At 46.7% G+C, this 14,894-nt stretch overlaps 2 protein-coding genes and 1 pseudogene across 13 annotated transcripts in view; 2 read left to right on the top strand and 1 right to left on the bottom strand.

The window, feature by feature from the left end:
* Window positions 1-2,475, bottom strand: part of Trip12 (thyroid hormone receptor interactor 12) — a 108,018-nt gene extending 105,543 nt beyond the window's left edge. For 9 of the 12 annotated variants that reach the window (XM_040753169.1, XM_040753174.1, XM_040753173.1 and 6 more), the window contains exon 1: window positions 1,475-1,592. The gene's annotated coding sequence lies outside the window, so the exon portion shown is untranslated. Of the gene's footprint in view, window positions 1-916; window positions 935-1,283; window positions 1,301-1,474; window positions 1,593-2,458 lie in introns of those variants that run through there. The other 3 variants (XM_040753171.1, XM_040753172.1, XM_040753170.1) reach the window with 3 other exon arrangements.
* Window positions 1,691-14,894, top strand: part of Fbxo36 (F-box protein 36) — a 55,340-nt gene continuing 42,136 nt past the window's right edge. The window contains exon 1 of the mRNA XM_040753182.1: window positions 1,691-2,203. Within this exon, the coding sequence (XP_040609116.1) occupies window positions 2,108-2,203 (96 nt within the window). The 5' untranslated portion in view covers window positions 1,691-2,107. The remainder of the gene's footprint in view (window positions 2,204-14,894) is intronic.
* On the top strand, window positions 12,942-14,680 carry LOC110343208 (annotated as a pseudogene).

Here is a 14,894-nt window from a genome sequence, read left to right as displayed (position 1 = left end):
ACTACAAGGCCTACAAACCGAAGAAAGCCTGGAGATCGGGTGATTTGGCAGCCAAGGCCAGATCGCGAGCTCAGACTAAGGAGACAGGAGAGCGGTTAGACCACTCGGAACAGAGTCACTGCGCCATCAACCGCCCCCCACCCCCACCCCACCCCACCCCCACGTTTACCTAGTAACATTCCCGCCCCCAACTAACGGAGCAAGGACACTAAAACCCAGAACCCCCGGCAAGAAGCTACAGCTAAAATCTCTCCCAGGCAAAATAAAACGCATTAACAGAAAAGAATCTGCTGGAAGGGTGGTAAGCCGTTTTCCTCTCATCCCCGAGGTAATCAGTTCCCTCCCCTCCACCTAGAGTAGCCACCCCACCCCCATTTTCTTTTTTTTTTTAATTCGACTAATGTTTCTCCGTTCTAACTAATTAAGGCTTTCTCTTATTCCGAGGAAGTGAAAGACAGAAGGCTAAGGTCCTAAAACCTTCGTTTTCTGAACACCCCTGCCTGTAACTTGTTCCCCTCATCACGAGGAAGAGTTGAACTGACGGGCGGACGGCGGAATGGGTTTTATGTAATCCACATATATTAATCGCCCGACTCGCGCTGAATGTTAATACGATTGGGATGACAATTGGCCCACCTCCCTCGGCAAGCCCCGCTTAACCTCTGCGTCCTATGCCCCTGCCGGTCTTCTCAGAGGATGCTGCTTCCCTCAGCCAAGTTTCTCGGCCTCTACCGCGGCCGCTGCCAGCCCGGCAGGCACGTCGTCGTCCTCCCTCAGCCTCGACTGGCCCAGCCGGGAAAGCCGCCCTCCCCGCGTCAGCTCGGCCCGGCTCGCCGGCCCCCAACCGTCCCCCTCAGCGAGGAGACCACCACGGCGGCCCAAAGTCACTCCCGCCTCTCCCTCCTCAGACCCTTGCCTCACAACAGTTGTCACTCGAGCTGCTCCCTAGTTTCCATTTCCGGGCCGTCCACGGCCCAGAGCCTCCCTTTCCCTGTTTCCGGGCCCCCCCGTCCCATTTCCGGGGAACCCTTGCCGTCTTCACGCCCCCCACCTGCACTTCCGGCCCCCCACTTTCTCTCTTCCTAGACGCCCTCCAGGCTCCAAAGACCACTTCCGGTCCCCTCCCGGCCCCCGCTGGGCTCCCCCAGACCCGCACGCCCTACCCAGGTTCCGCCTAGGGCCTTCCTCATCTCGGGAGGCCAGAGCGGGGACCCAGCGCCCCCCCCACCCCCAAGCCGGTCGGCCCCGGCTCCTCAGGCCGCGGGCTCGCTCGAGCGCCTCACCCGTCAGCCTCGGGCTGGTCCTTCCGCGGCGCCGCCGCCGCCGCCGCCGCCGCCAGCGAGTCGAGCCGAGAGCCGCGTCGCCACGATGACACGAGCGGGCTGCTTGGGACTTTCGGCTCAGGCTTCCCAGTCCTTCCTCAGCCCCCTCCCGCAAGGCCCAACCCCGCCGCTCGGAACCGCGTCCCAATTACCTAGTTAGGCCCCAAAGTCTCCGGTCCGGACTCGGTGGCGCGACGGCAACTTCCACTGGCTCCCCCCCCCCCCAGCGGCGGCGGCGGCGGCGGCGGCTTGTCCTCCCTTCAATTATCAGCTGAGCCGCAGCACCGCGCCGCCGTGCGCCTCCGCCCGCGCCGCCTCCCTCCCCGCCCGCTCCACTCCAGCAGGGGACTACTTTGTCCTGAGGCTCCGGCCTGCGGGATCCTCCGCAGGACCTGCCCCGCTACCTATTTACAGCCCAACATAACGCCCCTCCCTCCCCAGCGCTCGACTCCACTCGGCGAGCAGCCTCCCGTCTCCTTCCGATCCCTTCAAGGGACCAGGAAGGGGACTTGGCGCTCCACTTGGTATCCCTCCGCTGGGGTCACCCCCGCCCCTCCGCGCTAGCAGGAACTAAATTCCACTCCGGGTCACCCAGGACCTGATTGTAAACATTTCACAAAGCAGGGTTCCTTGTGACCCCTGGCAAAGGAAACCACCGCCCCAAGTTGAAACCCCCACTGCCAACTCAAAAGCGGACTTCGCTTTCGACTGGGGCTGCGGCCCCCTGACCCCTGTCAAGCCCCGCCCCTTCCTGGTTGTCCTAGCGACGGCGGTGGCGTCCCAAGATGGCGTCGTGGCTGCCGGAGACTCTGTTTGAGATTTTAGGACAAGGCCCGGCGCCGAGTAAAGACTATTACCAGTTGTTGATCACTCGGACTCAGGCAAGTGCGAGCCGCGGGTTCCTGTCTCTCCTGACCCCCTTCCCCGCCCGGCCGGGCCCCGCGATGCGGGCCGCTCCAGGCAAACGGCCACCGTGGCCTGCCGGAAGCGCCGCGTCTCAGCTCACAGCCAGAGATCTCCCCGCGTCACCTCAGCCCCGCCGCCCGGGAGTCGGTTCTCTCCCTGAGGCCGACTGGTCCCTGGCGAGCCTGCCCCCCAATGCCGCCCGCTTCCCCTCCTACCTCCCGGCTTCCTACCCGTTGCGTTCCCTCCGCGCGCCGGAGAAAGACTGGCGTCCCTGCTTGCGTGCCGCCTCACCTCAGCGTGGGAAGCAGGGAAAGAAAGACTCAGCCAAGTGTCCCAAGGAGGAGCCGGCAGGGGGAGAAAGGGACAGTCTCTTCAGGGTAGGACTTAATCCTGGGGGATTTTTTTAAATAAAGAACCTCGACTTTGCCTTTACAATTATCACACCAAAATCCCTCTTTCTAACGGGAATGGCTGACCGAAAGGTCTTCCCTTACCTTGCAGGAGCCCCTTCTACCCCTTAGACAGTGGAGGGGGGGTTACAACAAAAATGTTTCAGCTGCTCTGCTCTCAGCCCCTCCCATAACGACATCTGCTCCACAACAATAAGAACTGGGATTATGTTATCGCTGGAGTAGAGTAACCCCGGGGGCCTTTTTTTTTCCTAGTGTTTTGGTTGTCAGGGGTGGGCTTTGGATAATGTATTGTGGCCATGAAACGCTCTGGTTGAGCTGGGTCTTCACAGAGAACACTGCAGATTCCTGGCCAAGCTTATCCTGGTCATTAAGCTGTTCATGCACCCCAAGTTTTAATAGGCCATATTCCCATGAAATTAAGTTTAAAACCTTGTGTTTGTTTGGGTCTGGGTTTTCATTATCCCATCTGTTTTTGTTTTTGTTTTCAGGAGCCCTCAAATAAAAGAGTAATGAATTAATATTTCTTTTACCTGTAAAACAATAATGATGTGTGCATTTACTTTTTACGTTCTGCAACTGTAATACTGCCTGTCGGTTTTTTTTTAAGTCCTTAAGAATTTGACAATTAAGATTTTTGAAGGTTTTGTTTTGGTTCGGTTTGGTTTCTTTGTTTTTGGTTTGAGACAGGGTCTCACTATATAGCCCTGGATGGCCTGGAACTCAACATGTAGACCAAACTGGTCCTGAACATAGAGAAATTCACCTGCCTCTACCTCCTGAATTAGGCATTGCACCTACCTTGAGAGGTGACGGTTTTGTTAGGTGGTTTGCTTTGTTTGATTTTTTTGTTTGTTTGTTTTGCTTTGTTTTGAATTGATTTTTTTTTCCTTTTCTCTTTGGTTCTGTGAGGGGTGGAACCCAGAGCCTTCTGCTTGCTAGACAGTTTTACTAATGCGCCAGACCCCCACCCCCATTAGCTTTAAGATCTTTGACCCTAATAATTCTCTTTGTATGACTGGCCTAAGACATAGGAGTCTTTTGGAATTATGTTTTTCCACTTACATCTATTGTAAGTGAGTTCAAATGTTAATTTGATTTTCAGTTTGCAGTCTTTACTGTGTCTTTAAAATTGTTCTTTGAACATTGTCTGGTCTCACAAGGAGGCTTCTCTTCCTTCGCTCCACCCCCACCTCACCCCTGATGCTTTAAGCCTCAGTGACTCCAGACCATGTCTGCATGCCGTTCTCTTAACTAATTTGCTATATGAAAACTTCCCAAAACATTTTTAACTTTGGTTTTCATTTCTTATTTTGGTTTTTCGAGACAGGGTTTCTCTGTATTGTTTTGGAGGCTGTCCTGGAACTCACTCTGTAGACCAGGCTGGCCTGGAACTCACAGAGATCCACCTGCCTCTGCCTCCCAAGTGCTGGGATTAAAGGTGTGCGCCACCAATGCCCTGCTTGGTTTTCATTTCTTAAGACAGGGCATCCTGTAGCTCAACTGTCTTGTACTCCTTCCTGATCATCCTGTGTCTGCCCCCCGCCCCCAGAGCTGGGATTATTACAGGCGTGAACCACAGTGCTTTAAAATAAAATAAAAAAACCTTTTCATTAACAGATCAACAACTGTTCTTTAAACTAGGAATGGTGGCACAGACCTTTAATTGCAGCACTGGAGAGGCAGAGGTAGGAGAATCTCCAAGTTCAAGGCAAGTCTAGTCTACATAAGAAGTTACAGGCAAGCCAGGGATACCTAATGAGGCCTTGTCTCAAAAATTAATAAGGAAAATATTTTAAAAGGACAGTTATGCCAGGCGTTGGTGGCACACGCCTTTAATCCCAGCACTCGGGAGGCAGAGGTAGGCAGATCTCTGTGAGTTCGAGGCCAGGCTGGACCGACAGCCTCCAAACAATACAGAGAAACCCTGTCTCGTAAAAAAACAAAAAACAAACAAACAAAAAAAGGACAGTTATTTGAGGTCATGTTCTTTTTATCACTCATTCATATGTAAAATCCTTCTCAAGACCTCTTCCTTATCAAGCATGCTTTTAATCCCAGCATTCAAGAGGCAGAGGCTGACAGATCTCTGAATTCAAGGCCAGTCTGGTCTACAGAGTGAGTTCCAGGACAGACTCCAATGCTACACAGAGGAGTTCATTTCAAATCTGATTAAGTTGACCTCTTTTCAAAATAAAATTTGTTGTAAAAAAAAAGTCAATCCGGGTGTTGGTGGAGCATGCCTTTAATCCCAGCACTTGGGAGGCAGAGGCAGGCGGATCTCTGTGAGTTCAAGGCTAGCCTGGTCTACAAAGAGAGTTCCAGGACAGCCTCCAAAACAATACAAATAAACCCTGTCTCGAAAAACCAAAAAAAAAATAAATAAATAATAAGTCAAAGGGGTCTGGAGAGATGTCTCAGCAGTGTAAGATCACTGACTGCTCTTCTAGAAAATTCCCAGCACCCACATGCTAGCTCACAATTGGGGACCACACATCCATGACAATACACCAATACACATAAAATTAAAAAAATACATTTTTTTTTTGTTTTTATGAGACAGGGTTTCTTTTTATTGTCTTGGAGGCTGTCCGTCCAGCCCGGCCTCGAACTCACAGAGATCCGCCTGCCTCTGCCTCCCAAGTGCTGAGATTAAAGGCGTGCACCACCAACGCCCGGCTAAAAAAAATACAATTTTTAAAGTCTTTCATTTAGAAAAGTAAAAAATAATTTTAGTCTTGAAATATACTGTGTCTGAGGACAGGATAATCTTTCTAAGTCTATGTACAGGAAATTGAATACTAATAAGAGGTAGCCTGGCATAAGTATTTTAAAACTGTGCTCTATAGAATGCTTTCTCTGGAGAAAGCCATGTCTCTCTTCTCTGTTGAAACCCAGTTAACCCTTAACAGATCTTTTTCTTTCTTTCTTTTTGAGAGGCAGTATTGGCACTACATGTTTTTCATCTCAGAACTCAGGAGGCAGATGGATCTTTATGAGTTCCAGGACAGCCAGGGCCACACAAAGAAACCCTGTTTCAAAAAACAACTCCCAAAAAGCCTTTTTTCTTGCCAGGCACAGTGGTACATTGTGTAATCCCGGTATCTGGTAGACAAGCAAGATCATTGAAAGTTCAAGGCCAGGATGGTCTACATAGAGTTCCAGAACAACCAGGGCTACATAGACCCTGTCTCATAAAACAAACCAAAAAATTCAAAACTTGTGTGCTGGGTGTGGTGGTGTGCATGCCTTTAATCCCAGCACTTTTGAGGCAGAGGCAGGCAGATCTCTGTAAGTTCAAGGCTAGCCTGATCTTCAGAGCGAGTTCCTAGACAGCCAAGGCTACACAGAGAAACCCTGTCTTGAAAAACCAATTAAGCTGGGCTTTGGTTGTGTACTTTAGTCCCAGCACTCAGGAGGCAGAGATGAGTTTGAGGCCAGCCTGGTCTACAGATTGATAGGTTCCAAAACTACACAGAGAGACCATGTCTCGAAAAACCAAGAAAAAGAAAGAAAGAAAGGAAGGAAGGAAGGAAGAAAGAAAGAAAGAAAGAAAGAAAGAAAGAAAGAAAGAAAGAAAAAACTTCTTGTGTTAGCAAGATGCCTCAGGAGTTAAAGGCACTTGCCACAAACCTAATGACCTGAGTTTGAACCCTGGAACCCACGTGATGGAGAGAATGGACTCCCACTAGTTGCCCTCTGACCTTCATGTGCATATTATGGTGTTCATGTGCTCGTACTCCCCCCTAACACGCACACACACACAAACACACACAAAAGAGACTATCATAGACTTGAATTCACAGAAGCCCCCCACCTCTATCTCTGATAACTAGGATTAAAGGCATATACTACCACACCTAACCATATTTATATTTTGTCCTCAGAGTCTCTACTTAGTCCAAGCTGGCTTCAAACTTGCCTTAGTGCCAGAATTGCAGGCTTTCACTAACCATACCTGCCATATGTTTTTATTCTTTCAGAGGCATTCTCAATGAATAACTTAAAGCCATAAAACACATCTCTGTAGCCGGGCGTTGGTGGCGCACGCCTTTAGTCCCAGCACTCGGGAGGCAGAGGCAGGCGGATCACTGTGAGTTCCAGGCCAGCCTGGTCTACCGAGCAAGTTCCAGGACAGCCTCCAAAGCCACAGGGAAACCCTGTCTCGAAAAACAAAAAACAAAAAACAAAACAAAAAAAAAAAAAAACACATCTCTATAATCCCAGCACTCAGGAGGCTGAGGTGAGGAGATTTCAACTATAAGGCCTTTGAGGACTACATAGTAAGTTTGAGGCCACCTTAGCCTACATAGCAAGACCATCTCTAAACAGGAACAGGACCAGCAAGATGGTTAAAGGCACTTGCTAAATCTGATGACCTGAGTTCAGCCCCCAGGACCCACATGATTGAAGGAGAGAACCAACTCCCCAAAGTTATTTTCTGACTTTTACACATGCACCATAGTACATACACATAGATACATACAAATACATACAATTTTAAACTTTATCATAAATTTAAAGCAACTTTTACAACATAGCTTAAGGCCAATGTTCTATTCTCAAATCGTTCCTTAATTATTATATCCTAAGGCTTAGCAAAATGAGCACATTTTTCACAGCTGGACAATAGTGGCACAAGCTTTTAATCCCAGCTCTTGGGAGGAAGAGGCAGGTGGATCTCAGTGATATCAAGGCCAGCCTGGTCTTCAAATAGAGTTCCAGGACAGTCAGGATTTACACAGAGAAACCCTGTCCTAGGGGGGAAAAGGAAAAGGAAAAATGAGCACATTTTTCTTTTGGGGGAGTAGAGTAGGGAGGTAGACGGGCTCTTTCTATACAGCTCATACTGACCTAGACCAATTAACCTTGAATTTGCAGAAATCTGTTTACCTCTGAGTGCTAGGATTAAAACATATATCACCACCACCACCACCACCACAACTATATGTAGTCAATGTACTATTTTATAAATGAAAGATTCGTTCATTATTCTTACTCTAGTTTTAATAGTGTGTATATTGAATCCTAATGTTATGAGAACTAGTATATATATATATATATATATTTTTTTTTTCGAGACAGGGTTTCTCTGTGGCTTTGGAGGCTGTCCTGGAACTAGCTCTTGTAGACCAGGCTGGCCTCGAACTCACAGAGATCCACCTGCCTCTGCCTCCCGAGTGCTGGGATTAAAGGCGTGCGCCACCATGCCCGGCGAGAACTACTATATTTATGGTATATCAGGCTAGAAAAATACTTAAATATTACTTAAGCTGGGGGTATTTTTATATGTGACATCTAAGACAATCTCAATTATTTTTCTGAATATTGATGTTTTCCTTTGTCAACAACTATATATATGAGATTCCTGCCTCCAAAGAATATCCCATTCATCCAACACCTTTTTTTTATATGGCAGATACTATTCTAGAAACTGCGGAATTATCAGTGACAGCCACTTCCTCTCATGAAACATTCAGTCTACTAGGAACATTAAAGTTAGTGTTGTATACAGAGAAACCCTGTCTCGTAAAAACCAAAAAAAAAGGTAGTGTTGTAAATCTACAATTTTTTTCTAAAAGAAAGACAAAACATGGTTCTCACTACTTAGCCCAGCCTGGCCTTGAACTCAAGATGTCTTGCTTCAGACTCTTGCATGATGGGGTTACAAGCATGAGCCCTTCCTCCCAGTAAATATAATGCCCAGTGCATACATCATTCACAACCTATTGCCAAGTTAACAGCATAGATGCTTTAAAATCTGTGATTCCAAAAAGACCTAGAAAAGTGCTTTATATGGTTGAGGCTACTACTGTTACAAATATTTATAAAATAGTACATTGACTACATGCCTTTAATCCCAGCACTCGGGAGGCAGAGGCAGGCGGATCTCTGTGAGTTCCAGGCCAGCCTGGTCTACCAAGTGAGTTCCAGGACAGCCTCCAAAACAATACAGAGAAACCCTGTCTCGAAAAACCTAAAAAAAAAAAAAAAAAAAAAAAATTCACCCTGTTGTGAAGAACAAACAAACTAACAAATTCTATCTTCTTTATCTTCAAATGAAAGTGTTGCTTAAGAGCCAGTGACTTAAGTTTAATGTATAAAGTTTCAGAAACAATAACCATGGACTAAGGAAATCAGAAGTGGTTGATTCTTCCACTTGCATCTGATAATATAAATAAGGGATCCTCTCAGGAGTATCAACAGGTAATGTTCCCTGCCTCAGATAAAAGGAAGAATCAGTCAATAATGTAGTTTTTTTTCTTATTTTATGAAACACTACCCAGAACTACAAAAACCTGAAGATGTAGGAACATTGTTTGAAATGTTGTTCTCATGATATTGTGCTTACCTAGCTTGCACAGAGACCTAGATAGGTGTGATCCCTAACAACACAAAAACCGGGCCTAGGGACACGCACCTAAGGAGATGGAGGCTGTAGGATCAGCATTTCAGGGTCATCTTGGCAGCACAGTTTTAGGCCTACCTAAGCTACATGAACACTTTTCTATGCCTATGCCTAAAAAGAATAAAAAGAAACTAAAGGGTTGAACCTTTCTACTTTGTTGAGTATAAGACAAGTGGAATATAAGGTAGGCGCTGGGGGTGTGGCTTAGTGGTAGTGTGCTTCACCAACTGGGGGGGAAAACAGGACAAAGTATTACACTGACTAGCTTGATTTGGCCCCAAATGAAGGGATTTCTCTGGTAAATTGAAGTCATTTAACAAGCAATTATGAGAGGGAGGGATAGACACAGTTGTCTTTTTTTTTTTTTTTTGTGGTTTTTCGAGACAGGGTTTCTCTGTAGCTTTGGAGACTGTCCTGGAACTCACTTTGTAGACCAGGCTGGCCTCGAACTCAGAGATCCGCCTGCCTCTGCCTCCCGAGTGCTGGGATTAAAGGCGTGCGCCACCAACGCCCGGCCGTGCTGGGAACCGAACTCTTATATTTTTTTTTTTTGGTTGTGAGCCTAGCCTTTAACGGCTGAGCCATCTCTCCAGCCCGACACAGTTGTCTTGATAGCAGGTATTTGTTCCAAGAGGACCCAGGAATCAGAATCATGCTTTTCTGGACCCCATCCTCACACACACACACACACACACACACACACACACACACACACAGTCACACACACATACACAGTCTGTAACTTGCCCAGCCTCCTATCTGACTCTCTTAGCCCCTTTCTCCTCCTTTCCTGTAGCCCAGCACATTGAGCCCAGCTCCGTCCATCCCTCCTGGGGTGTTTTCATTTTACCCACTGAAGTCATTCACATCTTCCTGTGCTTCCTGATAGCCACAGCTGCAATAAACGAACCCTTCCCTACCCCACAGGTTGGGTCAGGTGTTTATAATAATAAACTGCATTATTCTTCTATTCCTCATGTCTGACACACTTTAGAAAAATGGTTCCCAACCCTGTGACACTCCAGGATGTACCTAATTAGAGTTGTGAAATGGCTTCTAATCAAATATTTTCAATTCCTCTTAAGTGGCATTTGGGGAGGAAGAGGGATGACCTGGTCCAACTAAACAGGATTAAACTCTTGGAAGTAAGTGTTCAGTGCTTTTCCTTGTAAAGTCACCAGAGGTCCCTCAGCTCTCACTTCAGGCTTCTGTAACACCTGCGCAGACCTCCAACCCCCACCTCCATTCCTGCAGGTGAGTTGTTCACTCAGCACCTATGAACACCCACTCAATCTGTCTCACCCCACATTGCCACAGAGCGACTGTATAATTATATGGGGCAGTAGAGCACTTAGTTGGGAGTCATTGAGTCATGGATCCTGGAGTCCTCCTGCTACCATGCAAGCTCTTGACCTGGGGCAAGGCTCTTAATTTATCTGGGCCCTAGTTGCCTCATCGGCATACTAAAGTTGCTAGGCTTAAAAGATCACTAAGGTTGAGTGCATCGCTAAAATGTTTTCCTATGTCAGTGGTGTTCGATCCTGAAGAAAGCACTGGATTTTCCTTTTCCTTAGAAAGGAAAGATTTTGTGTTGGTAGCTGTGTGGCCTTCTTCACCTCCCTACTGTTCCATCTTTTTTTGTTTTGTTTTGTTTTTTGTTTTTCGAGACAGGGTTTCTCTGTGGCTTTGGAGGCTGTCCTGGAACTCACTTTGTAGACCAGGCTGGCCTCGAACTCACAGAGATCCGCCTGCCTCTGCCTCCCGAGTGCTGGGACTAAAGGCGTGCGCCACCAACGCCCGGCTCCTACTGTTCCATCTTTTTCATCTGTGAAATGAACAGTTCCACCATGGCTGCTTTACAGAACAAGAGCCAAGTGACAGGGGAAAGGGTTAGGCCAGTGTTTCTCCATGGCAGGTTTCATGATCAAGATTGGGGCGTCCTGCACAAAACAAAATGATATTTGCTGCTTCTTTCTGGGACTTCTCAGACTTTAAAATCCTACTGTGAAAATGAGGCTGATGGCATATAAAAGAGGAGACTGTAGAAGAGATGACTATGATGCAAGTTGTTACACGCGTGCATGAAGTGGTCACAGTGAAACCTGTTGCTTTGCATAATGAATACATGCTAATAAAAACAGAACAAAACCCTGTTGTGTCATGAATCTCCAAGAGACTGTGGCTGAAGCTTTTTCCCAGTCATGTGACCCTGGAATCTCCTTCCCTGAGGCTTTTCAGGAGTGGAGACTATACCAAAGCAGCCAGCATCACCTTTTCCATGAAAAGAACTGGAGTAGTTACTCAGGCAACTGTCAGTGTTTTCTTTTCCTCATTTATTTTCACAATCAGCTTATATGTTCACAAAAATAACAAGTGGTATTTTCATTGGTGTTGCAGTTGGTATATGAATAAATTTTCATAAACTGATACCTTATTAATATTGTGTCTAACTTTTCCTTGCAAATTATCTAGGTATATGATCTTACTAGGTAACAGTGTAGAAATAATACATTTATTTTCTTAGACCTGTAGGTGTTTCTGTTTTTTTTTTTCTTCTCCAAATTGTGTGTCTGTTTCTGCTCAGCAATGGGTGGATGACACTAATGATTCCAAATGTTAAGCAGGCACTCTGCCACCGAGCCAAACCCCAGCTCCCCGAAGGTGACTTGTGTTCTTGTAAATTTCCTTCTGCCTAGAGATCTTGCTAACTCAGATACTAACTTGAAGTCTTTACCTGTAAATGATTTTAGATTTTCCTGTGACTAGTCCATCTCGTCTAAGAATAATGGCATTTCCTTTTTAATCATATTTAGTCTTGGGTATTGGGGTGGTGCTTTGTGAGAGGTTGTTTGGGTTTGGACTAGAGAAATGGCTCAGTGGTTGAGAGCACTGGCTTCTCCTCCAATGGTCCTGAGTTCAATTCCCAGCATCCACATGGTGACTCACAACCATCTATAGTGGAATCTGATGAAATATTTTTAAAAAAGATACTTTATGGATCTGAGTGTTGATCTGCATGTATGTCTGTACACCACATGTGTTCCTGGTGCCTTGAGAGGCCAGCAGGCAGCTTCTGATTCTCAGTGCTGGAGTTGCAGGCCGTTGTGAGCTAGCATGGGGTGTTGGGAACGAAGCCTGGTCCATCAGGAGCACAGAAAGTGATCTTAACCCTGAGCCATCCCTCCAACCCCTTTCTATAGGAGAAAGTCTCACCATGTATGCACCTGCTGCTAGTCTTGGACTTCTGATCCTCCTGCCTCCACCTCCTAAGTGCTGGGATCACCACCACACTCCAGATTGCACCCACTCTAGGTCTTCATCCTTGCCATGTTTATTCCCTGAACAAAGATCTCACTAACATTCCAAAGAGAAAAGATTTTTTTTGTAGACATAAGGGAATTCTGTCAGTATTTCACCACAAAATGTTTGGATTTGGCTTAAGTTTTTTTTGTTGTTGTTGTTTGGTTGGGGTTTTTTTGTTGTTGTTGTTGTTGTTTGTTTTTCCCTAAAACGAGATCTGACTATATAGCCCACACTGGCCTTGTCATTCTTTTTTCTTTTACTTTTTATTATTTGTGTATGTGATTATGCACATGAATATATGTGCATGGATATGTGTGTATGATGTGTGTGTATGGGAGTGAAGTTGGAATACATTTGCTGTGGCACCTACTTGGAAGCCAGAGAACAATTTTTTGTTTGTTTTGTTTCTGAGACAGGGTTTCTCTGTGTAGGCCTGGCTCTTCTGGAATTCACTCTGTACACCAGGCTGTTCTCAAACTCAGAGATTCACTTGCCTTGGGATTAAAGACTTGCACCATCATACTTTTTTTTTGGGGGGGGTTGGTTTTTAAAGACAGGGTTTCTCTGTGTAACAGCCCTGGCTGTTCTGGAACTCACTTTGTAGACCAGGCTGTAGATCAAGCAACTTAGAGAAGGAAGTGTTTATTGGGCTTATGGTTCCAGAGGCCTAAGAATCCATCATGGCAGGATAGCTTGGCAGCAGGCAGGTGTGGCAATAGGAACAGAAAGCCTGAGATCTCACATCCTTAGCCGCAAACATGGCATGGAAGTAAACAGAGGGCATATAAGCTCAAAGCCCACTACCAGGAGAGGTGTGAGCAGGGATCTGCTAGGGGCTTTCCTGTCATCATGAGGATTAACCAGCCTGGGAAGCCACCCTTGCCACCTTGCAGCTCAGGGGGAGCCCAAGATCTGTAACACCCTACGAGATGCTGTGTCCGCCATGTTTAGGACCGAAGGTCCCTTGGTCTTCCACAAAGGCTTGGTTCCCACCATGATAGCCAACTTCCCCTATGCAGGCCTGCAGTTCTCATGCTACTTGTCCTTGAAGCATGCCTACAATTGGGTCATACCTCCAGAAGGAAAGCAAACAGGGAACATGAAAAACTTGCTTTGTGGCTGGGGATCTGGAGTCATCAGCAAGACCCTCACATATTCCCTGGACCTCTTCAAGAAGTTCCTGCAAGTGGGAGGGTTCGAGCATGCCCGGTCTGCCTTTGGCCAAGTGCAGAGCTACAGGTGCCTCCTGGATTTCACCAAGCAGGTGCTACAAGCTGAAGGCACTTAGGGCCTCTTCAAGGGCCTGGCCCCCAGCGTGCTGAAGGCTGCCCTTTCCACAGGTTCATGCCCTTTTGGTACAAGCTCTTCTGTAACCTCTTCCACTGCCTAAGGAGAGAAGACAGCTGTGAGGGCCTAAGGTCTGCACTAGAGGCGCCTCCCCCGACAACACTTGCTATGAGTGCATACTGGATGATGGATGCTGCCTGGTTGGCCTTCTAGGCCTGCTGCCATAGGCATGAAGAGTCATTCACAGCCAATGGCAGAAAGGCAAGAGCCTTTTCCGACAAGAACAGAGAAGGGAGTGCTTGAGCTGCAGAAACAAGGCCATCAAGAAGGAGCCTGGCAATGTTTCTCCTCTGTCCAGTCCAAAAGGGGTCAGCCATCCTCTGTTTGGGGGGGAGAACTCTCCCAGGCCTGGTAAGAGCATGACTTGGGTAGAGAGGGATAAAACTGGGCTCTTTGCAGAATTCTAACTCACAACTTGGTCTGTTTCTCCTACCAACTCATTTAATAGACATTAAAGCAAATGGCACATTCCTTATAAATAAGCAAATAATAAATTTCCAGTGGTTGAGACTAGCAAAAGCAGCAGTTTTCTTATGCAGGAAATAATGAATAATGAGGGTCTGTCAGATGTCTCGATGGGTAAGTTTTTGTTCCCAGGATGATGACCTGAGTTTAATCTGACCTGGAAGACAGAGAGAACTGCCCTCTGACCAACACACACACACACCACGCAGGAACATATATCGCCCACATACATACAACATACACATAAATAAATCCTAAAATATAAAGAAATAAAGCCTGGTCTACAGAGGAAATTCCAGACCAGACAGTGCTACATAGTGAAACCCTGTTTTAAAAAGAAAAATAAACTGGAGAGGAATTGAAAAAGACAAGTAACACCAACATTTGGCCTCCATACATGTCTGCACACACACATTTAGAAAAACAAAGAAGAGCCGGGCGGTGGTGGCGCACGCCTTTAATCCCAGCACTCGGGAGGCAGAGGCAGGTGGATCTCTGTGAGTTCGAGGCCAGCCTGGTCTACAGAGCGAGCTCCAGGACAGCCTCCAAAACAATACAGAGAAACCCTGTCTCAAAAAACCAAAAAAAAAATAATAATAAGAAGAAGAAGAAGAAAGAAAAAGAAAAACAAAGAAGACTAAGGGTAGAAAATAGCACAATGGTAGTAGAGCCCTTGCCTAGAATATTCAAGGCCCTGGGTCTAATCCTCAGCACCATTTAAAAAAAAAAAGT

This window comes from Mesocricetus auratus, unplaced genomic scaffold, assembly GCF_017639785.1.
Source record: "Mesocricetus auratus isolate SY011 unplaced genomic scaffold, BCM_Maur_2.0 Super-Scaffold_100010, whole genome shotgun sequence".
Lineage (NCBI taxonomy): Eukaryota > Metazoa > Chordata > Mammalia > Rodentia > Cricetidae > Mesocricetus > Mesocricetus auratus.
This window is presented reverse-complemented; position numbering and strand designations above follow the sequence as displayed.